Genomic DNA, 25,706 nt, shown 5'->3' with positions numbered 1-25,706 from the left:
TTTCTTTTTATACTTTTGTGCTAATTATTGGAAATTCAAAGCCATTCATTGTCCCTTTTGCATTGAATACATTTTCATTTGTGGGAAATTTCTAGATTACATTACAATGTAAAAGGAAAGCTTGATCATGCACACATTTTGCATAGAAAAACTTGAGCAGATTAAAGTTTTGAGGTACTCCTGTGTAGTTAATGACAGTTTTACATTTACCCCTAAATGTAAAATTCATGTAGAATTGAAGACTAAATAACACTGAGCTACTGATTGTTTTGGATCATTTATTCCTTAAAAACAATGCTCAAATCATGCTTAAAAACAATCGAAGCATGAGAGAGATACATGCTTATGAAAATGATACCTGTGATAGGCACATGTGAATAGGAAATGGACATACACCTCAGAGTATACTACAACAGCTTGGTGTAAAGTTATGATGACACTGGATGGCACTGAATGGAATGCTAAAAATCTACACTGGATGGCACTGAATGGAATGCTAAAAATTTGTCCAAAAAACTGAATATTTTCAAAACACAAGTTGTCCAAAATGTCTGATGAATCTCTGACAGCACAAACACACAAAGATGTACAAATTATAAAGGCCTTAAGATTGGTTCATTGATGTGATGTAATGCCCCTAACATTTCCAAATGCATAACAAGTTTTACGACATTGTAGAAAAAAAGGTAAAACAGAACAAAATAGTATGTTCAATTGCTGTTTCAGCTGACTGCCTTTAGCTCCACTTCAAATATCAGAGTGCTGTTTGGAGGGATTTCACCTTGCCTTTGGCTGCCATAGCTGCAATGTAAATCAATCAATAAACAATCTACTGACCTACCATGAGTCATAAAAATATGTTTGACACAAATGAATAAATACTCTTTTTAGAGTAAACTGCCAACCTAACCACGTAAAAAAATAAACTGGTAAAACTGTTCTCTAATTGTGCTCACACACACACACCAGTATTCCTCTTGATAACATGTTTTTGAATAACAAGTAATGAATCATGAATGTGTAATAATAACAAAGAAACTTCTGTGCATGGAAGAGAGTTACTTTCTCAATTTTACCAGTATAGCAACACATGACTAAGATGGTCAAAGTTACATGAAACTTAAATTCTTCCAGCAACATTAATCTCTTGAATTTAACCAAACGTTTTTTCTTTTTTTATAGATCTGACCAATACATTTTTTTTGCTCTTTGTGAATGTGGATGGATGTAAACAATAATAGCATCCTGTGTATAAAAGTGAGAAAGGTGAAAAAAATAATGTGTGTGTAAGAAAGTATGATGGATAAATCAATGTGTTTATGAAAGTGAGAGATAGGTGGATAAAACAATAATGCTCTGTGTATAAAAAAAACCAATAATGCAGTGTGTATCAAAGTGAAAGGCGTAAGCTGATAAAATAATAATGTTGCGTTTATTAAAAGTGAGAGATATGGATAAAACAATAACATTGTGTGTATGAAAGAGAGAGAGAGATATGCGTATAAAATAATAACATTGGTATGAAAGTGAGAGAGATAGGTGGATAAAACAAAAATGTGTGTATTAAAGTAAGAGGTAGGTGGACAAAATGATTACATTGTGTATGAATGTGAGAGAGTGTGTGTGTGTGATTTGAATTTTTAAAGTAGCTTTAATAAAATTTCCGTCATATTGCTATGATGTCTGCAGTGGGGCAGTTTACGGTGATGCCTTGCACTGGGGAATTATGTCGCAGACATGTAGCATGATGTCCCACCCAGTCACATTATCCTGACACCAGGCTGACCAGTCCAAACACTAACCCTTTAATGCTGAGCGCCAAGTGAGGCAGATAGTTGTTAGTACATTTTTGTAAGTCTTTGGTACGACTCGGCCAGGGATCGAATCCACGACCTCCCGCATCCAAGGCGAATGATCTAACCATTATGCCACCAGAGCGGTTATGAAAGTTAGAGAGATAGGTGGATAAAACAATAACATGTATGAAAGTGAGAGAGATGGATAAGACAATAACATTGTGTGTATTCAGAGTGGTATCTGTAGCAGTGTGTTACACTGGCAATGTGATTAAGATGGTTGATCTTATATATATAACTTTTTTCTAACCAGATCATTTTTTTTAAAATCTCAGGATAATTTTTGTAACCAATATGATGGACAGAATTAGTTCTGATCTTTCTCTACAAATCGGAGCAACTTTTTTTTTCTCAAGCTATTTCAGGAGCAGAATCGATTTTTTTATAAACAAAAAAGCATGTCCCTCCATTAAATGGTCAGCATTTTATGTTGTAATGGTCAATGTTCCAGAAGAATATAGTCTTCCAAATGTATAAAGGCACTATTATATTCCATTGTCAATCAGCACCTCATGTATAAAGACACTATTAAATTCCATTGTCAATTAGCATCTCATTTATAAAGGCACTATTATATTCCATTGTCAATCAGCCCTCATGTATTAAGGCATTATTATATTCCATTGTCAATTAGCACCTCATGTATAAAGGAACTATTATATTCCATTGTCAATCAACACCTCATGTATAAAGGCACTATTAAATTCCATGGTCAATTAGCACCTCATGTATAAAGGTATTATTATATTCCATTGTCAATCAGCCCTCATGTATTAAGGCATTATTATATTCCATTGTCAATTAACACCTCATGTATAAAGGCATTATTATATTCCATTATCAATTTACACCTCATGTATAAAGGCACTAATATATTCCATTGTTAATTTACACTTCTGAATAAACAGTTCACTTTTATTTTAATTACAACAGATATTATCACATTACATCATGATCCACATGGATTGAGAGAGGTATTACATGCTAAATATGTCTAGAGCTTTAGTGCAAACCAAATTTAATGTCCAGGTAATTCCAATTAAGATTGGAATGAGGGTACATTTCCATTGAAGACTATCAGTAAGGCTATCAACAGAGAAAGGAAAATATGTCTGTGCTGTAAAGGCCACTATATCCTGATGTTGAACTTTGTATTGCCTTTTATGACAATCATGGTGGATAAGTGCTTAAGGTGCTGGACTCCTGACCAGAAGAATGTATGTTTGACTCCAACCATGGGATCAGACTCGAACAACTACCATGGTGGCACTGTGTCCATGGTAAAGACACATTACCTGCTGCAGCATGATATACCCTTCGAAGTGCTTGCAGTGTGGCAGTTTATAGTTTATAGTGCTGTCTAGCAGCCGCAGACATGTAGCATCATGTCCCTCACAGTCACATTATCCTGACACAAGGCCGACCAGTCCTAATATTAACCTCTCAATGCTGAGTGCCTAGCAAGGCAGCTGTTAGTACCATTTTTAAAAGTCTTTGGTATGACTGGCTGGGGGGTCAAACCTGCAACCTAATCCATCCAAGATGGATGCTCTAACCACTAGGCCACCAGAGCAGTAGACTTAAAAATTACTCTGTAAATATTGCCTAAATGATCAATAGCATGATGTCTATATTAACCTTTTCAAACTTTGTTTCAAAAAACAATACTAACAGTTTCTTAAATGTAGCAGACACACCTAAAGATAGGAAACTGTTCAAGAAAATCACCCGTCCTCTCATCCTGACCCAGTAAAAATTAGCTGGATTGAATAAAACTTTACTACATACTCATCTCTGGGCCAAGCAGATGCCAATTCACACCATGCCAATTCACACCAAGCCAAGCAGATGCCAATTCACACCATGCCAAGCAGATGCCAATTCACACCATGCCAAGCAGATGCCAATTCACATCATGCCAATTCACACCAAGCCAAGCAGATGCCAATTCACACCATGCCAAGCAGATGCCAATTCCAAGATGCCAAGCAGATGCCAATTCACACCATGCCAAGCAGATGCCAATTCCAAGATGCCAAGCAGATGCCAAATCACACCATGCCAAACAGATGCCAATTCACACCATGCCAAGCAGATGCCAATTCACACCTTTTGAATAAATCTGAGTGCATTTTCTACCCTTAACAAGGACAAAAGTTCTACACCACGTGTTTTCAATCTAGTACATGTCACAAAGGAAATGATTCCATTTTCTTTTACAGTTACCTGATATAAGTTTGATGCTAAAATTGGTACATATTATGAACTTATTATGTTGATGTTTCACATCTAGCCCTCGATTTCTTAATGGTGTTTGCATTTACGATGACACTTTTAAGTAAAATATGCAACATTCTGATGCACATAAAAATTTCCTCTGAACGAGCTATCATGCATCTTTATGAGCCAGACCTGTGAGAGGTTGAGACACTGAGAATGTCAACATTTTTGTGATTTTCCATCTGGTCAGGCAATGTTACAGCTAACCGAGGTTACTAGTATTGTCAAGACTGAAACTCTATTGACACATAGTCATGCCAAAGGGAAGATGCCAGCAGATAATTCTATAAATAAGTACTTTCACAAGGGAAATGTTGCCAACTTACATTTAAAATGAGTATTCTAAGTGACAGTCAATTCCCAATAAGGTTGTAATCTATTTATAACTTGGATAAGGTTGTAATCTATTTATAAAGCAGATAATGTCAAGACAACTGCTAGTTAAGGTAATGATCTAAAAATGTTCTAAGTATTGTAGCCGATCGGCAAACTTCTTTTCATGGTGTGCACGTGTATCGTTCGAGATTGGAAGGTTACTCAAAATGGATCATTTAGTACAAAAAGTTTGTCAAATCTGAGACCACTGGAATTTTTCAAGCTACTGCCATTTTTCTTGTGAAAAGTAATCACATACTACTGACATCTTTAGTCTGACATGACAATAAAGTTGTACAGTCTGGAAAATACTAGTGATCTAGGGTAAGCATGACAATGTACAGACATGATTTTGGTCTTCCATAAAAAAAGCTGAAAAAATTGTAAGGGGGGTGGGGTTTGGGAGACCTCCCTCAATGGGGTCTTGCTGGGCAGCACCCCAGATCTGGGGGTCCAGGTGTCGAAGGCCCCGGCCAAAAACGCATTTACACTCATAAAAACTGCTCTTGGTGCACTATATGATCGTAAAATAAACCAAAATAATCATTTGAAAAACTAATAAACTTAACAAAAATGTTCAACTTGACTTAAATAATTTCACATTATTCATAGTCACATGAATTTGTTCTCAAATACTGTTGATGCTTAAGTTATTTCATGTACATGTCAGTATTCACATCATAATTAAGTCATAATACACAATTTCACAATTTCTCAATTTTTGCAGCAAATATATTATATTTCTCTCTTTTCATAACAAATCTGTAAAATAAACACCCACGTACATCAACTGTATACAAATAATTTCTTACATTCACTTGTCTTTTTCTCCAATGGACACAACCTGTTGATATGCCAGTCAAGCTCTTTTTGCGGCTTTGGCAAAGATTTATTTAGCCTTCCTTTTTGTCACCATTGACTTTTTTGGCTCAATGTGCAATTGTTTCTTTTGCTTCTCAACAACAGCCTTTATCCTTTCAAGCTGGTGCTTGTATTGGTGACATGCAGTACACATATTCTGACAGAGGGTTACATCTATTCTCTCATGCAAGAAATCTCTCTTCTTACAGTAATTAATTGCACTTTTTCAAGATGCCTTCTGAGCTTCAATTTTTCCGTATGCAGCTTCTTTTGTAGATGCTGTTCCAAACTCTTCCAACCGCGATTACTGTAATTCAGAGCTTTCTTGCAGAGGTCACAAAATGCCAGTCCTCTAGCGTTCAGTTTTCTTATAAACTGACCAACTAAATTTCCATCAACTTTTCACTCCAGCCATTCCCATTTCCATACGTTTTTTCAAACCTTTATCTAAACTTTTCATGTCATGCTCTCTCTCAACAACTTGGGATGCCATGATTTGCAAGCATGCATCTTCTTTCCATTGCCATCAGTTTCCATTACACAAAGATTCATTGGATGAATTTAAACCTTTGACCAATCAGAATAATCTTTATGAGAGTCGTGTGTTAATTAATATATGGAACAAATAATTTACAAGGGTCATGGTGGAATGGGACCAGACAGACCATTTTTTAAAACCGGATCGGAAATGATATAAAAAATGGACTATATCAAGAAAAATCTGATTCAAGTCAGAAGAAAATTGGAATTCCACTTTAAAATGGAGAAAAATCATGTCTGAATGCATTAGTAAAGTTGTACAGTCTGGAAATACTAGTGATTTACAGTAAGCATGACAATGTCTTGCCAGATGACAATCATATAATTTTGATATTTTGTGTCTCATAACTTCTCCCATATCCAGCTCAAAGATGCATGGCAGCTCATTGAAAAGGAAAATTATGACAACTACCTTACAAAATCAAGGGCTATGTATGGAATTACAATTTCTCAATTTACAATTTTTTTTCTTATTTTATGTTTATATAAGGAGCCATTTATTAGAATGTAATAGTTTCTTGGATTTTGACCTATTCTAGTGCAAACTGGAATTTGGTTCTTCAGTAAAAGTGTAAGCAGTGTGTGTGTGTGTGTATGTGTGTGTGAGATTTGGATTTTTAATGTAGCTTTAACAATTTTCCAGTCATATCGCTACAATGTCTGCAGTGTGTCAGTTTATAGTGATGTCATGTGATGGGGCATCATGCCGCAGACATGTAGCATGATGTCCCATCCAGTAACATTATCCTGACACCAGGTGGACCAGTCCTGACACCAGATGGACCAGTTCTGACACCAAGTGGACCAGTCCTAACACTAGCCTTTTAATCTCTTAATGCTGAGTGCCTAGTGAGGCAGCTGTTAGTACCGTTCTTATCAAGTCTTTAGTATGACCCGGCCATGGTTCAAACCCACAACCTCTGTAAACAGTGTAGTGGAGAAGTGTGTACTATGCTGAGAATAACAGGGACAGAGATGAGTAACTCTTGCAACTCACTCGCCAAAGGACAAGCACTTGGGGAAAAAAAAAATTTCCTCAAGCCCTGATAGGCAGTTTTTTTATATATATGCATTTGGTAAGATATAAACACTAAAAGATATATCATCTCCATGGCAACCTAAAAATGAAGGAACAATTTTGTTTAAATAATTGTTCTTTTACTACAGTAGGATATTAAAATACCAACATAAGAAAACTTAATGTAACTTACCCCTGTTGTGGTGGCACAGTGAGTCGCCTTTTCCCTCCAACCTTCATTCCTAAGAAAAAATGAAAAAGACACATCAATCCAGACCAATGAAATTTTGGTCATGTAGTTTTAAATCTACAGCAGGGAGAAATAACTACATGGTACATCAAGAAGATAAAATATTTCATTGGACCTTGGGCATAACTACTGGTAATGTTAATATTTATGGATTTGTTTTGGCAATTTTGCCCTCAAAAGATCTTTACATCAGAAAAGAATGCATATTTTTGCAGGTGCAAATATAAAACAATGCTCTAGGCAATTATTATCTCACAGGACTGCTTTTGCATCAATCAGTTATTTCAATCGGCTATTGTTCCTTCATGAAAATGGGGCAAGTCAAATCTTGAATTAAAATAATGTTACAAAATAAAGGTAATAATAAAATGAATATTCTGAACATAAATTTGATTTTTGTAAAGACATATCTTTGTTAACAATTTCTAATGATGATGTTCATTCTTTGGTCATTACACTATCATTTGGCCATATGACATCTAATGAACCCAGCAGAAACTAGTTGTTGCTGTTGTTGTTGTAAGGTTTAATGCCATTTTTCAGAACAAGATAGACTATACATGGTGGCCAGTGTAAAAGGTGGAGAAAGAACTCAGGGAAAACCCTGGAAAGAACCACAGAACTATGAGAACCTACTGGTAAGCTTTCTCACATACCCACACTGGCCGAATCCAAGAGTCAAACCAACAAAGACAGAGGTGAGATGGCAGTGATCCGTAATGGTGAGCACTTTAGACCAATTGGCCACTCGGGGCCCCCCAGCAAAAACTAGAGCTATTAGCGATGGGTACATTGGGTACGCCAGCAGAAACTAGAACTATTAGCGATGGGTACATTGGGTAAGCCAAAGGAAACTAGAGCTATTAGCAATGGGTAAACTGGGTAAGCCAAAGTTAATAGTGGCCTTGAACCCCTGAATGATGTGAAATGTTTGAAATTTTTTTAACCCAATTAAGGTCTTGTCAATACAAGCAAATTACCACAAAGAAAAAAACAATATGAAGCAGACAAGGACCACAGCTCCGTCCAAAATGAAGTAGACAAGACACAACGATCTATGAAACAACGTTTATATTAAATTGCATAATATGGTGAATGGTTCTTGCACAATGCAAATTAAAAGCATCATTCAATATAAATGTTTGTTGTTGAATGACAAGGGCATAACTCTGTACAAAGAGGTGCTGACAAGACAAAACACATAAAATGCACATGAAGGTCTAGGGAAGTGTTTTAGCAAATTCAGTCAAAATATACTGAATGGCTTTTGAATTATGCTGATTCCAAAGCAGCACTCCAATTTTCCATGTGACAATAACAGTATGCTTGACATGGGTCCTAATTCTATAAGTACTGCCTTAAGGAATTTGTATGTATGATGAAGTTAAAACTAGAAGTAGGTACTGCCTTAAGGTATTTGTATGTACAATGAAGTTAAAACCAGAAGTAGGTACTGCCTTAAGGTATTTGTATGTACAATGAAGTTAAAACTAGAAGTAGGTACTGCCTGAAGGAATGTGGAGGCTGATTAAGTTTAAACCAGATGTAGGTACTGCCTGAAGAATGTTGAATTTTGCCGAAAAAAGGACAATTTTGTTAACTTTTTGCTTTACATTGTCTATTTTTGGTGAAATTCAACATTCTTCAGGCATGATATCAACAACATGTTTTCATTATTCATAACCAAATAGTTACGAATAATGAAAATATGCTGTTGATATCATTAAAGTTTTAACAAGATTCCTCAGGAATTTCCATACCTTCCTTACTAGTGGAAACTACCTGTACGGTGAAAAAGTACCCTCTTATGTAACACTGGAAAAAATACTGCGGTAAATTGATATACCAGTAATCCCACACACCTCTGATTCAAACCATAGTGGTCATGTATTCAAACCATAGTGGTCAAGTATTCAAACCATAATTGTCACACATTCAAACCATAACTGTCATACATTCAAACCTAAGGTCATGCAATTAAACTATAGTGGTCATGTCTTTACACCACAGTGGTCATGAAGTCAAATAGTGGTCTGTCAGTAAGTATGCTCAACATGACAACTACATTTCTGAGGGGTCATTGAAGCTTTAGAAAGTAACAAAACCAGATTGTTTTGTTCTAGTAGAAGCTGATTAAAAATCTTAACCTTTTACTAATCAACAACATTTGGTACACCTAGCAGTCTGAATTATGTACAGTTTCATGTACTTTCGGTACTTACTAGCAGTCTGAATCAATTATAATGTACAGTTTCATGTCCTCTTGGTACTTACTAGTAGTCTGAATCAATTATAATATACAATTTCTGTACATACTAGCAGTCTGAATCAATTATAATGTAGTTTCATGTAGGTACTGCCAGCAGTCTGAATCAATTATAATGTAGTTTCCTGCAGATACTACCGGCAGTCTGAATCAATTATAATGTACAGTTTCATGTAGGTACTACCAGCAGTCTGAATCAATTATCAGGAACAGTTTCATGTAGGTACTGACAGCAGCCTGAATCAATTATAATGTACAGTTTCATGTAGGTACTGCCTGCAGTCTGAATCAAGCATAAGGTACAGTTTCATGTAGGTACTGCCAGCAGTTTGAATCAATTATAATGTATACTTTCCTGCAGATACTACCAGCAGTCTGAATCAATTATCAGATGCAGTTTCATGTAGGTACTACCAGTAGTCTGAATCAATTATAATGTACAGTTTCCTGCAGATACTACCAGCAGTCTGAATCAATTATCTGGTACAGTTTCATGTAGGTCCTGCCAGCAGTCTGAATCAATTATAATGTAGTTTTCTGCAGATACTACCAGCAGTATGAATCAATTATAATGTACAGTTTCATATAGGTACTGCCAGCAGTCTGAATCAAGTATAAGGTGCAGTTTCATGTAGGTACTGCCAGCAGTCTGAATCAATTATAATGTACAGTTTCCTGCAGATACTACCAGCAGTCTGAATCAATTATCAGGTACAGTTTCATGTAGGTACTGCCAGCAGTCTGAATCAATTGTAATGTACACTTTCCTGCATATACTACCAGCAGTCTGAATCAATTATCAGGTGCAGTTTCATGTAGGTACTACCAGCAGTCTGAATCAATCATAAGGTACAGTTTCCACTGTGCTCATCTGAAGTTGTATGGCCAAAATTCATGGTGTAGTGACCAAAGTAGGAATGTGAACCTTAATCGAAATGTTCTAAAACATGAATCAGGGGCAAAAGTGATGTTTCAAGCTGTGAGATGTTCTAATCCCATGTTCACGCTAATGTAGATTTCCTGAATACTGACACCAATTTTGTATCAAGGATGCGAATTTCACAAGTAATGTTGTATCCATAGAGCACAGCTTTTAAAATCTGTAAACACTTCTTGTCTACAAGCCAATTTTGCAGTCTGGAAAATACCTTTTATAGTCAAACTCTACATCCACGTTTGTTTGTACCCCCCTACCGATTTAAAAAATGAGAATGTTTAATGTGGTAAAAAGTGCACAGAACTAAGTCAATTGAATCATTGATTTATAATTTCTAACCTGACTGTAAGCAGAATGGCACTAATGCTGGCATCCCCTGCACCATTTCATGCTAAACAGACTTTCCATACTAACATGGCACCATACTGCGTACACTATAGGCTAGTCTATTTCCATCAGACAACATAATGACGTAGTTCATCCTGTTCGGTAACTGCTGAATAATTGCGTAAATTACATAATGTTGAGAATTTGGAATTATATTCCTCTGCATATATGAACATAGAAATTAAACCTCTTGTTAAATCCACATGAAAAGCAAATTTGTAGTTGTCATTATTTTCCTTTGCTTGATTTGACATTGTAAATATCAGAAGCAGACGACTTATGTATGTACATCTGTAGTCGTGATACACCCCTTTGCTGAAAATGGACTTGTCCAGAAACTGGAAATGGATTTGAGCATGTCCGTCTATTACATTGAAAACTTACATTAAGCATGAAACGCACATATGATGATGGTGTTAGGGCCACTCTACTCAGAGTCAGGTTAGAAACTATAAATCATTGAATGAATTGACTAAGTTCCTTGCACTTTTTATCACATTAAAGATTTCCATTATTTAAATAGGTAGGGGGTACAAACAAACGGGTATTATCAGACTATAGTCCATATGATGCATGCTAAACTGTTACTTGACAATAGCCAGGAAAAAAATTACTGCAAACAAGGATGGACTTTATTTACCAATACTGGATGTATTAACAAAGGAATATATAGGTCAACCAATAATTGGTGCTATGTTTTCAGGATCATGTTTCTTTGCTGACAAACCATTTGAACACAAGATCAGCAATGGCTGCTTTGTTAAAGTACTGTAAATTAAAATAACTGACACTTTCATTCAATCAAACTTTTTCAAAAAGAGCCCACATTTTTGGGAATAATAGAGCCCCTGGGACCCCATTTTTAAGACTTCTATGTGAACCCTACGTTCCATCAAAATATAAATTATTCAAAAAATTCAAGTCCTACATATGGTTATGTTAGGTAAAAAAAACAGTTTCCCGTCAGCCAAGCATCCCTGTTTTGATTGCCAACCCTAGCAATTTCTGCCCCCCACCATAAAAAAAATAAAAATCGGCAAATTGATTTGTGCATCTAATTGAGCTTGTTTGGCCCTGTACTTGAATCACTTAGTACATCACAGATACTAGCCATTATAGCAATGTTTTAAAAACAAAACTGCCTACCTACCAATCATAACTGTAAAACCAGATTAACAGGAAACATAATTTTGGTGGGGGGGGGGGCCTTATGGCTTCTAAACCATACATGGCCTAATAACTTCATCTGTCAAATGTAATATATCCAGGAAAGTAAATAAATTTAATACTAATTCCATAAATTCATGTTTGTTATTGTAATGGAATTCAGTAATCTCATAAACCTTTTATAAAAATCTACCTTCTATTCCAATCTCCCAGCCCTTGATCACCTCATTTTTGCCGAGACGGAAGCGGAATGGTTTTCCAGACTTGCAGGAATCAAACTCCTTTCCATTATTCAGTCTTCCTACATAGTACACATGCACCTGTAATGGCAAAAATTACAATACAAAGAATTTTTCTTTCCTCTCCTTTGCTCTGTATCAAAGCAAAGAACTTTAATCAAGTAAGCAAGATGTTCATTCAACAAACTTACATTCGTCTTCAAACCAATATGAATAGCTTGTCAGCTAACGTTTTCAATAACACTTTGACAACACTGTTTCTCCTAATGCAAGTAAGGTAGTATCAGCATGTCAGTTATGAAACATTTTGCATTGAGAACTTCTGTACCAAGGGATACAGAAATACTTTGCCAAAACATCAGTAATATTATGCAAATGCATACGGTCAGTAGCAAGGTACCAAGACTAGTTTCCCATAGGTCATTTTAGGTTGAGGTCGCACAATACTATTTTATTTCTGCCCCAGGCCATCTTTCTTTTACATTGTGCCAAGGCCTTTTTTCCAAGAACTTTCTCAGCTGCAAAATACCTCTAGATACTGTGCTAACAAAAACAGTGACCATTATGCTTGATGTAATTTCTATGGTCATAAGTGGCAATACCTCTAGATACTGTGCTAACAAAAATAGTGATCATTATGGTTGATGTAATTTCTATGATCATAAGTGGCAATACCTGTAGATCCTGTGCTAACAAAAATAGTGATCATTATGTTTGATGTAATTTCTATGATCATAAGTGGCAATCTATGCCCAAGTTCAGGTTATTTCTCGTGTCCAGTGATTAACACTATGTGGATACATGAGCAGTGAATAAGGAGGTCTTTGCTTATTTGAACTGCTTGTGGCAGCGTGTCACTCAAAGTTCCCCTTTGCATTTCACGTGAACGTTGCTTATGTACTAAACTGAATTTCAATATTCTTTATGATCATAAGCAGCAATACACAAGTGCCAAAGGCTTAGACTATACACTGTGTAGCAGGTCAATGCTAATTAACAACATGCAGTGATGCATAAAAAAAGGTCCTTTATTATTGGAACTAAACTATTTGTGGCAATGTGTATGCTCACAGGATAATATCTTCAAATGCATTGGTGTCGATGATTAAAAGCATCATCTTTTCCAACATCAGAGTTTTTATCACAAGGGGTAATCTCTTGTCACCAACGAAGTGGGGTGGGGTGAAAGTAGACAAATGCAGGGGGCGGGAAACAGACATAATTCAATACTTAATTATCCATCTCTCTTTCTTCCTGTTTCTGTTAGGGCTCTATCAAATTTACAATCCTTTTAACTTCTTCGACGTCGGCCTTGAGTACATTAACCTATAATGCCTGCATATGACCATATGATTTGGCACGTTGTGCAAGAGTCAACATCCTAAAAATCCTGTCTTAGAGTTGTGTTTTAACCATTTGTTGTTGTTGCTGGGTTTAACGCCATTTTTCAGCACAAGATAGGCTATACATGGCGGCCAGTATTAATGGTGGAGGAAGAACCCAGAAAAACCCCGGAAAGAACCACCGACCCACGAGAACTACTGGCAAGCTTTCTCACATACCCACACTGGCTGAATCCTAGACTCGAACCGGCGCAGACAGAGGTGAGATAGCAGTGATCCGTAACGAAGGACGCTGTAGACCACTTGGCCACTCAGGGCCCCTTAACCATTTGTACTCTGCAACCAATAATTCTGAAACTTTGCTACAAAATTCTGGTTTATTCTTCTTCTTTTTCAGGTGTTTCATTCAACTTTGCATCTGACATCACTGTTGAAACATCGTCCTCCATTTCGAGAGAAACTCTACTACTTTCTTCACTCATTCACTTTCCACTTTCATGCCACCACTGACTTGATATTGAAAATAATCATTAATTTTACATCCCACCAAGGTTGATTTCACTTTTGGAATTGGACCAGAGTTCATATGTGTGCATCAAATGACCCTTAATCTTTGATATTTTGACCCATAAATCAATAAGCTTCTTTCTTATCCAATTATACAAGTCTTGCACAAAGGTTAGTAAAAATAGATGTATGTAGTTGAGAACTGACATTTGTCTTTTCTCAGTCAGTGACCTGACCTTTGACCCCCCCCCCCATCCCACCCACCCCACATAGTTGGCAGGCTTCTTCAGTGATCCACAAAGTCTGGTCTAGGTCTATGATGTATAAGTAATGTTAACAACTTTTCTTCTTTCTGTCAGTGACCTTGACCTCCTACCTTTTGACGCCCAAAACCAATAGACTTTTTTCATCTAAGTGCAAGTCATCAGCAATGTTTGGTTCATGCATTGGGTGCAATGTTATTGTACCAAAAAAATTCTACTTTCAGTCAAACTTTGACTTTGACCAACAAATCATCCACTGAGCCACCATGTTTGTTTCACTTGTCCTATACAAGTTGACATTCTTACCATTCTGCCCTTCTTGGCATCTGGGCCATTCCCAACCTTCAATTCCTCCATTAGTACCCCACCTGCTAACACCTGTTTTTTTGGAGTCTTCTGTTGTTGCTGCTGCTGCTGCTGGGGTTTTGGGGTCTCCTGCTGACCTGCTGCAGTCTAATATAAACAAAATTACATACTTTAGCATCATGTAATACTTGTGACAGTTTTAACTATGACCTTTATTCCCTGTGCATTGTGAATGAATAATGCCAGCATCCTCCATCCAATTTTTTTGTGGGAGATGGCAAGCATCAAAATGGTTTTCTTGATGTGCTTCACAGTATTATGTAGATGAAGAATGCGAGAGGGTAAAAAGAGCAAAGGTGGAATAATATGAAAAAGATGCCTTGTTGTAAATTATTCTGTTTCTTGAAGCCTTCTAGAAAGAAATTAAATTTATAAAACAAACAGGCCTACATCCATGTCAGTAATTTGGTTTTCTAAACAAAACTCTTTTCCTGAAATTTGTCATGCTTCCATATTTTAAAAAAAAAAAGAGAAGAGTAATACTTTTATATATGTGTTCATCTAGAAATCAAAATATCACTAAAAATACATAGCTGCTTTGAAAGTTGTACCTGTTGATTACTTCCAGCTTCTTGATCCTTATTCTTTTTCTTTTTCTTCTTTTTCTTTTTCTTGGAAGTAGCATTGGCATCCCCTCCTGCCACTAATGAGTTCTGAGGTGTCTGGACTGTGGTACCCTTGACTGCATCTAATGTTGCTTTAGTCTCTTTAGACTGTTTCTACAAAATATAGAAAATATTCAAAGAAACCCAGCACATTGGAACAAGAAGCCCACGTAGCCCTGATATCATATAACTATGATTATGTTTAACAGGACAAAATCCAAAATCTGGAGATTAACTGATGCAACATTAGAAAACGACTTCTGTTTGCTCATGCACATTGCCAGAAATGCCAACTCTAAACAAGACCTTCTCTGTACGGCAGTCAATATCTTTCTGCAAATTATACGAAGTTTCAGTAAGATATAACGAAATATCGTTTACTAATATTGTCTACTTAAAAACAATACAAAAACTCGGAACTGAGTTCTGAGACTGATCATTGATGGCAAACTATGTTCAGTTGATGTCGTTGTTGTTGTGGGGTTTAACGCCATTTTCAGCACATGATAGGCTATACATGGCAGCCAGTATTAATGGTGGAGGAAAAACCCGGGAAAACCCTGGAAAGAACCACCGACCCACGAGAAACTACTGGCAAGCTTTCTCACATACCAACATTGGCCGAATCCAAGACTTGAACCAATGCAGACAGATGGCAGTGATCCGTAACGGAGAGTGCTTTAGACCACTCGGGGCCCCCAAACTATGTTCAGATAAAATGTTTTGCAAAGTACATTTACACCTTAATACCTTAATTACAGCTTCAGAAACTGTAGATCTAAACCCAATGGAATTTGATGGTTTCTCACTAGATTTCTCAACCTGATGTAATCTTCCAGGTTTAGATATTTCATATTGCAACAGCAATCACCCTTCCACCATGAGACATACTCAAATCAACACATTACGACCAATAAACATAACTGTCACTTTTCCTGCTCCCCACCAAAGAATCTAAATATTCCTTGACATACTTGTGTAAGAAGCTTATTGTCCCTTTTATTCAATGAGTTTTCAATTGTTGGACACAATTCAAGCAAAACCAATAAGCAACAGCTTGATCATGCAAGCACTTTGCATGAAAAAAGATGGGTAGTTTAACACATCAGAGGTATTTCTGCAAAGTTTGTCTGTTTCCCTGACCAACTCCTGTGAATCTAATATGAAATCCAGATCTGGTTCAAAAACGAATAATCCAGTATCCAGATTTGATTGCAACGATGGTACTTTCATAATTTTTGCTATTATTCTATAAAGACCAAAATTTAAGGGTCAGCTCAGTAAGGCTTAAAGTCAAATCGTAAGGGTTTGTGGGGTTGGGGGGGGGGGCTATCATAAGTTCTTCTGTTGAAAATGCCTGGTTTGGAGTTGTGATCAATAAACTTAGGAGGAAACAATTTCATTAAACACCAATGACCATACCTCATCATCTCTTTTATCCTGCTTGTCTTTTTTCTCGTTTTTCTTTACTTTAGCTGACTGATTTTTGCCCAGAGGTGTTTTTGACTCAATCGTGTCCTCTTCATCTTCTGCCAAAATAATTCACAAATATATAATTAAAATATACAAGTTTTTAACAAATGCTGACAGTTCTTTGGATAAAATATTTTACATGGCATCCAGAACTGCACTTTATACCTGTAGTACACAGGTATGTTGCATGCTGTCAGACCAGTCAGAACTACTTTTGATCTTGTTCTAGTTTCAACGAATAACAATGCACCGTGCAAGGTGCCTTAAAAATAGACATTCATAATTTGTCAAAAATGTATTAAATGAAACAATAAACAAAAATCCCTAGAATGACAAACACTCTTCTGGCTGAAAATAATTTCCACAAAATCAAGATAAGGCCATTTCTTCATTTTAACTGGTGAGTGTTTAAAGTATTTTCATATTCTTGACCAATAACAAGATTTTCACATTAGTTCCTCTGGTGACCATATTGGATGTCATACCATTTTCACTTAGGACCAAGGAGACATTACAAGTGTTTTGGTGAAAATCCCATGTTAATATGACCATCCATTCTGGGGGAACAGTGACACATACAAATTTGAAAGGTGGTCATTATGGCAATCATACTGGATTCACAATTGGTACTATTTAAGATCAACTAGGTATCATAAGAAATCTATTGGTGAAAATGCCTCCATTTCAGTAAAATAGAGATAAAAATATTTTCAAAATAGCCACCATGTTATCCATATTAAGAGTTAGTTTGCATCATTTTCACTTAGAACCAACTAGACACATAAAGAACTCTTCCAATGACAATCTTTTCACTTAACAAAAGCAGTGATAGGAAGATTTTCAACATGGCCATATTAGACTTCAGTTTGGAATGATTCTAAATTTTCTAGTGAAAAACCTATGTTGCTCGAGCTTTCCATTTTGCAGGAATAATAACAAACGTTTTAAGATGGCCACCAAGGTGGCAACAATGGATATCAGATGATTTAGATATCATTTAAATCTTTGGTCAAAGCACAGCATCAATATGACCAACCATCTAGAAGTAGTGACAAGATTTTCAAGATTGCCATTCTGTAGGTCAGACTGGCATCATATGTCTTTCAGTGAATCCCTATGATCATACGTCCATTCATTCAGGAGCAGTGGTACAATTTTCAAGATGGCCACAGTGGCAGCCATATCAGACATCAGACCAGCACCAATGACATTTAGAATCAACCAGACAGCATGAGAAGTCATTTTATTGATACAATTATTCATTCAGGAGCAGTGGTACAATTTTCAAGATGGCCACAGTGGCAGCCATATCAGACATCAGACCAGCACCAATGACATTTAGAATCAACCAGACAGCATGAGAAGTCATTTTATTGATACAATTATTCATTCAGGAGCAGTGGTACAATTTTCAAGATGGCCACAGTGGCAGCCATATCAGACATCAGACCAGCACCAATGACATTTAGAGTCAACCAGACAGCATGAGAAGTCATTTTATTGATACAATTATTCATTCAGGAGCAGTGGTACAATTTTCAAGATGGCCACAGTGGCAGCCATATCAGACATCAGACCAGCACCAATGACATTTAGAATCAACCAGACAGCATGAGAAGTCATTTTATTGATACAATTATTCATTCAGGAGCAGTGGTACAATTTTCAAGATGACCACTGTGGTTGCTATACTTGATGTCAAATCAGAACCATTTTCATTTAGGACCGAGACATCATAGGAAGTCATCTGGTGAAAACCCCATGACAATATGGCCCTCAGTTCAGGAGGAAAAGCAATAATAAGATTTTGAAGATGGCTGCTGGATATCTAAGTAGCACGCTTTTCAACTAGACCATAAAGTCTCAATACTCTATGTAATTTAGGAGAAGCAGTGATTACAAAAGTTTGCTAACAGCTGGACAGATGACAGACAACAGATGATCCTATAAACTTTCTTAGTCTATGGCCAGTAGAGCTTAAACTTTATTGTTTATAATCCCTAAATAATGTTTTCTCTTTTGTTGGTTTTAACCAAACATTTAACACATTACTGTCTGTATCATGCCAAGCAATGGCAGCGAAGTGCCTCTCCCTAGGACACACTGGTCCAGGCTGGCCTGGGTGGGTACTGAACCTGTGACCCTTGGATTACAAGTCTAATGCTTAACACACTAAGCTACCACAGCTCCCTCCTGAAATAATCAACAATATGAATATCCAACTGACCAATGATACATGTGTTTTCATCATGTCACTGACCTAACAGTTCACACAATGAAATGAAGAGAGAGTAATAGAATCCATCATATGAATTGGTGTGGGATTGGGAAATTTCACTAGCAGCCCTCAATCTGTTGGCAGAATTGAGGCTTTGGAGTCATGGAACTGATTGCACAGACAGATTGTGCCATAAGTTCTACTAATCTACAAAACACAAAGGGTAACAACACTAAAAGAGAAGAAAAGAATTGTGGAAGCAAAGTAATTTGTTGATTTGCACATCTTCAGGTTATGATCACTATATTTACCAAGTTTCATATCAAACCACCAAAAACCACAGGACTTGCTGTGCTAAGAAGATTGTGTCACATGCTGAATAAGGCCAAAAGACAAAATGGACAACAACTCTAACAAAAACTGGAAGAGCAAAGTGATTTGCTGATGTGTACATACTAAGGTGATGACCATAATATTTATTATGGCAATCCAATAAAAACATGCAGAACAGCACTAATGAGTGGTGGACAGAAGGATAACTATACACACCCGCCTCTATCAATGGAGAGTCTCAATATAATCTGGTAATTTTCATACGTATATAAAAATGCATGTATCAAATTCTATTTGTCAACATCAAGTATTTGTTTGCACAATTTTGCTATTATACATCCCAAGATGGACAGAAGCATGCATCGGAATAAAGACAGAACCAAATCATGATTATCCAACTGCAAACACACACAGATAGGATCAAATCATAATGCCTCAATTGCTAGCATGTACAGACAGGAACAGACTACATCCCCACTGTCAGCATGTACAGATGGAACTAAATGCTAATGTCACCACTAAGCACGTACAGACAGCACCAATCCTGATGTCCCCACACTGCAAGCTTGTACAGATAGAACCAAATCCTGATGTCCCCACACTGCAAGCATGTACATAAAGAATCAAATCCTGATGTCCCCACACTGCAAGCATGTACATAAAGAACCAAATCATGATGTCCCAACACTGCAAGCATGTACAGATTGAACCAACTCCAGATGTCCCCACAATGCAAGCTTCTATAGACAGGACCAAATCACAACCTAACCACTGCAAAAACATAGACAGGACCAAATCCTGATGTACCCTGCTGCAAGCATGTACAGAGAGGACCAAATCATGATGTCCCCAACTGCAAGCCTTCCATGACAGGTCAAATTCATGATGCCCTGTATACACACACTGCAAGCAGCAGATGTAAAGAAATATGTGCAGTATTTAGGATCTTCACAGGTAAAGAAATATATAATCCGAAAGAACAAAATCTGAATTTTTTTTACATCATCCAAAATGGAGCTTTACCTTCTTCATCACTCTCCGCTTCCTCTGCTTCATCATCAATAAACTACAAAAAAGGTAAGGTCACTGTCAATTCTTTTCAAATTTTATTCTGCTGTACAAAGTAAAAATCTAAAGTATATTGCCTTGTTTTGCTGTGACTGTATTGTAATGTTATAAATATATTGTAAATATATTATAATGTCATAAATGTAATTCCATCTTTTAAATGAAAATTTTAGGCAGATTCTTGCTTATTTGTTTCACTATGATGCATTGTCTGGCTTACTAGCTAAACTATGATGTACTATGTCTGGCTTACTAGCTGTACTATGATGAACTGTCTGGCTTACTAGCTGTACTATGTCTGGCCTACTAGCTGCACTGTGATGTACTATGTCTTGCTTACTAGCAGCACTATGATGTACTATGTCTTGCTTACTAACTGCACTATTAATGTACTATGTTGCTTACTAGTAGCATTATGATGTATTGTCTTGCTTACTAGCTGCACTATGATGTACTGTCTTGCTTACTAGTAGCACAATGATGTACTGTCTTGCTTACTAGTTATGAGATGAGAAAATTATCAAAAGCTGAATTCAATAATTAAATAATTGTTCAAAACAACAACTCACATGCAAGGGGCAGTAACTTATTACACCAACAAAAATATGCAAAGGACACTATATGAACATGCAAGGGGCAGTAACTTACACTATATGAACATGCACAAGAAGAATCATACTGAAAAAATGCAGTGGGGTTAAGTATTTCATAATAAATCTGTACTTTACATTTTTCTGATCAAAAAATGCTTCTTCAGTAATACTTACCTGATCATAATACCTTAGGAGAACTACAAATCCAGACCAACCAAGATAAAACTTCTTATCTAAAAATCTAAATGTTATCTGCCAACCTTGGCAGCAAGCAGTTAGATAGTGAGCTCCCAATGATACACAGATTGGTGCCGAATACTGTGAATGCTTCAGTTACTACTAGAACAGAAGGCACGCTCTCCATATGAATGGAGAGGAGGAGGCTGGAAGAGTGTATGTGTATTATTACAGGTTAAGTATAGTTTACTGGAAAATATCAGCTTCTTCTTCAAATAAGTTATTCCATGAAAATACCTTTTGGAGAATACATAAGTGGAGGGAATTACATCCCCTTACCCCAAAGGGGCCATCTCCAGTTCCCTAGGGTACAGTTTCCAGATAACCCAACTCGAGAACAGACTCTATCTATATGGGGAGTAGCATCGAAAGGAACAATGTTTACCTCCTGCAAATCCAGCAGAAGTCGTGAAGCCACAGCCTAATGAAGCTGTTGAATGACCCGGTAAGGTAAACTTTTTTCACCATGGCTATGGGTTCAGCCAAGCTGAGCTGAGCCTTTGGGTTGAAAGATCTCAGAGATAAAGCTGAAGAAAGTGGACTATGACCTCCATCCTACAACACAGATAATGTCATGCAATGTTTGTCGCAACTGCCCTAATTTCAAAATAAAAAATGTGTTACATATTCATTTGATTTGAGATTATTTCCTGATATGCAGAATGAATAACCCATGTCTGTGCTGATATGACATCCTTTCCCTCTTTGTGTTGTAAACTGAGTCATGACCTCACTCAATACACAAGCTCGATTCTTTTAAGTATCACTTCAAAGTGCAAACTGGGTCCTGTAGATGACCCTGAGATTAAGTGTCCAGATTCGACAGGGATTCACTACAAGTCTGATTCCCTATGAACAGAAGCCTGTTCTTGGCAATGAAAGCAGGGATGGTCATGAGTCATACTGTTCCATCCTGTTGGTACTGTAGATTGTTCAGGTCAAATGATAAAGCATGTGTATTGCTAATTCCAACTGCTGTCACTAGTGCAGGTAGGAAGCATGTCTTGAATGATAAGTGAACCAATGAAGCCCTAAAGAGCAGTTCAAACAGCTTATTCAGCCAGGTTAGTATGTATGATGGTCCACTTCAGGCACATTTTATTCTTGTGAACTCAAAATCTGAGAGATCAGATAGGTCTTGTTTGATATCCTATCCTGCATGACGACTCATTAAATCGGAGATCTTGTTAACAGTAGCCTTTATCGTGACTGTAGCTGTTTCTCATCAAAGGGCCAAAGTAGTATGTGAACTATTGAGGTAGTGCTGCAATCAGCAGCCCAATGTGTGAAAATTCTCCCTTTCCATCTTATGATTAGGTGGACAACTGTCTCACTCCAGCAATTTTCTCCAACACTTGACAAGAAAACTGTTTCTGAGGGCTCGTTTAATATGATCCAGAGATGCCGGTTCAACTCTGGGCTGGGATGCAATATCTACCTTTGTGGCTGCTTGAACAGACAAGGAAATATCTCTTTTGGCCCTTATATTGACGAGGTCATTGAGGCAAGATTTCTCCCATTTCAGTGAAGGAATTAGGACGAGGAGACACTCCGATTCTCTTGCTTTCAGTATGATGTTCAAAAACAGATGTATTACAGGGAGAGCACATGGGTCTAAACCGTTCAATCTATGGAATGAACTTTGACTGCCCTGGCATTCAGATCTGTGGCTGGTGAGAAAAAGGTTACAGGTTTTGCAATCCCCTTGTCACCAATAGATCTGACAGCTGAGGGATGAAGTGACCATTATGCTATTCTTCTGAGACATCAAGTCCACTGACACCAATTTAGAAATTCTCAAAGAAAAATGCAAATGTATGGGGACTGTGTTCCCACCATTGCTTCTGAGATAATTCACCACAGTGGAGCAGTTGCACAGAATGAGAATGCACTTCCATGAAGATTCTCCTAACACCCATCGAATGCTTTCCATGTGGCTTTCATCTCAAGGCTACTGATATGTAATAAGACAATCCTGAGTGACCTACTGTCCACCTGTAATGGTGGTGAAAGATGTGAACCGCAGCCCATTGTGCTTGCATCCATACAAACCATCAACTTGAAGGTTGCATCTGCATGGTACCACCTGACTTACGCCAAACAAGCTTGTCCCAAAATTGTAATTCATATACATTGTTTATTCCAATGAGCAAAGTTTGGGTCAAAAGTGGGACAAGAATATCATTGTAACTGTCATAAATAGACAGCCAAGGACAGTAATGTTGCTACTGCATGAAGTAAAACCTGATGGCAAAAGAATCTATTGACAGTCCTTTGTAAGAACTGAAGCTATCTGCTGCCCTGGGTCCATTATAGGAACTGGGTAATATGGCACTAATTGGCCACAGAGTGGCATGGAACTGTTATGGTACTACACAGTTCATTTCCACCAACTGGATGTCTTTCCCTAATGTGAGTTTATGAAAAGATGCAGGGATGAAATACATTATAATTGGTTATAGTCCCATTGGACATATTTAATATCTAGATTGGTCATAGTCCCCTTGGGCACATTTAATATCTAGATTGGTCATAGTCCCCTTGGGCATATTTAATGTCTAGATTGGTCATAGTCCCCTTGGGCACATTTAATATCTAGATTGGGCATAATCCCCTTGGGCACATTTAATATCTAGATTGGTCATAGTCCTCTTGGGCACATTTAATATCTAGATTGGGCATAGTCCCCTTGGGCACATTTAATATCTAGATTGGTCATAGTCCTCTTGGGCACATTTAATATCTAGATTGGGCATAGTTCCCTTGGGCACATTTAATATCTAGATTGGGCATAGTCCCCTTGGGTATATTTAATGTCTAGATTGGGTTTAGTATTGAGCATGATCTACATCAAATGGCATGGAGAGAAACAGGGGGTGTGGAGCAGTCTCTCAACCCTTCTCTGTGCTTTTATCCACAATGATTGTTGAGAACCCTGGACCACCCTCCAAAAGAAGCAACCAAATTAGGTAGATACTGTGGCACTATGGGTAGAATGAGCCTGAAGAGTGCCAATGCACTGAAGCCTGGAGAGGATTTTTATCAACATAAGATGGCACTATGGGTAGAGTGAGCCAGAAGAGTGCCAATGCACTGAAGACTGGACAGGATTTTGATCAATGGCACATAATTCAACAAAATAAGCAAGAGGATCTGCTTCGTTATTTTCCTCATGTGGTCAGATTCAGGTGGCAAAGTCCGATATTGATGGAACAAACCAATGTATCCTAGATAACTTAGAATATTCTTTACGTTGGCAGCAGGTTTTAGGATTTGTGTTTGTGTATGATCTGTATCTTTAATGTAGCTTTAAATTTTGTTTAGTCCTATCGCAGTGTGGCAGTTCATAGTAATGTACAGCATTGGGGCATCATGCCACAGACATGCAGCACCCAGCCAGTCACATTATCCTGACACCGAGCCAACCAGTCAACACTAACCTCTTAATGCGGAGTACGAAGCGGGGCAGCTAGTTCCAATTTTTATAACTCTTTGGCATGAAACAGCTGGGAATCAAACCCATGACCTCCTGCTTCTGAGGCAGACTTAGGTCACCAAAGCAGTCAGTTATAGGATTTTACTCTATATAACCAGTCCCTACTGCATCATGCGAGTCAGCATGAGGTGCTTATTGACAAGGGCTTCACCATTCCCACGGCTGCTATGTGTCTGTAATGCTCTCCAAGTCTGCCACTCTACCCAAAAGTGATAACAGTACAATGGGTAGGTCTTTGTTAATTATCATGACAACAGATGCTCAAACTTTGAACCGAGCTGTTGATTGAGAAAGAGCAGGAAAGAAAAACTTTAACCTATTTAAATCTACCTTTAATCATTTTGCTTTGAATATTAAAAGGGACTATATCGATTTACTCCGTTTCTTATGCATGTTGGAGAATTGACGTCACATTTAATTAGTCTTGCAGACTGTACATAATGTATTATATATATATATATATATATATATATATATATATATATATATATATATATATATATATATATATATATATATATGAATGAATATGAACATTCTTTCAACTGCAGACCTATAGATCAATGATGAATTTCTGCTCATGCATTAATCATAAATGACATATGAAAATAATGATAGAAATTATTAATAGTCCCTGTTTTCTACATAAAATTAAAATGGTACACAATTTCATCAGAATTGTATCTTTTTCCATTCCCATCTCCCCTTTCGTGTGTAAGGGACTAAATAAGCAAAAATCTGGAGTGATAGAGAAAAACATATTGCGCTGGATGAAAACATTAAAAATGAACTTGTACCAAGTAACCTACAGTCATCTGGTTCGTCATAACAGTATGTTTATGCTTTCCTTGGTATCTATCTACAGTGTTTATAATATCAATGATACATAGTTGCAATAAGCAGTCAACACTAGGCCTAGTATGTTAAATTCATCGTTTACGAGGCACATACACTGTAGCATATTTAATGCTTTGTTGTTGTTGTTTCTTAAACCTATTATAATGTTCTAAGAATCGATTATTAACTAT

General features: G+C 37.1%; 1 protein-coding gene across 2 annotated transcripts in view; it reads right to left on the bottom strand.

The window, feature by feature from the left end:
- Window positions 1-264: 264 nt before the first annotated feature.
- Window positions 265-25,706, bottom strand: part of LOC149802063 (46 kDa FK506-binding nuclear protein-like) — a 69,443-nt gene continuing 44,001 nt past the window's right edge. For both annotated transcript variants that reach the window (XM_089956466.1, XM_089956467.1), the window contains exons 8-14: window positions 20,308-20,350; window positions 16,683-16,789; window positions 15,207-15,374; window positions 14,596-14,742; window positions 12,131-12,257; window positions 7,124-7,172; window positions 265-801 (exon numbers count right to left, since the gene is read on the bottom strand). In XM_089956466.1, the coding sequence (XP_089812592.1) occupies window positions 723-801; window positions 7,124-7,172; window positions 12,131-12,257; window positions 14,596-14,742; window positions 15,207-15,374; window positions 16,683-16,789; window positions 20,308-20,350 (720 nt within the window). In that variant the 3' untranslated portion in view covers window positions 265-722. The remainder of the gene's footprint in view (window positions 802-7,123; window positions 7,173-12,130; window positions 12,258-14,595; window positions 14,743-15,206; window positions 15,375-16,682; window positions 16,790-20,307; window positions 20,351-25,706) is intronic.

Source organism: Sinohyriopsis cumingii, chromosome 4 (genome assembly GCF_028554795.1).
Source record: "Sinohyriopsis cumingii isolate HCF-2022 chromosome 4, ASM2855479v2, whole genome shotgun sequence".
Taxonomy (NCBI): Eukaryota; Metazoa; Mollusca; class Bivalvia; order Unionida; family Unionidae; genus Sinohyriopsis; species Sinohyriopsis cumingii.
This window is presented reverse-complemented; position numbering and strand designations above follow the sequence as displayed.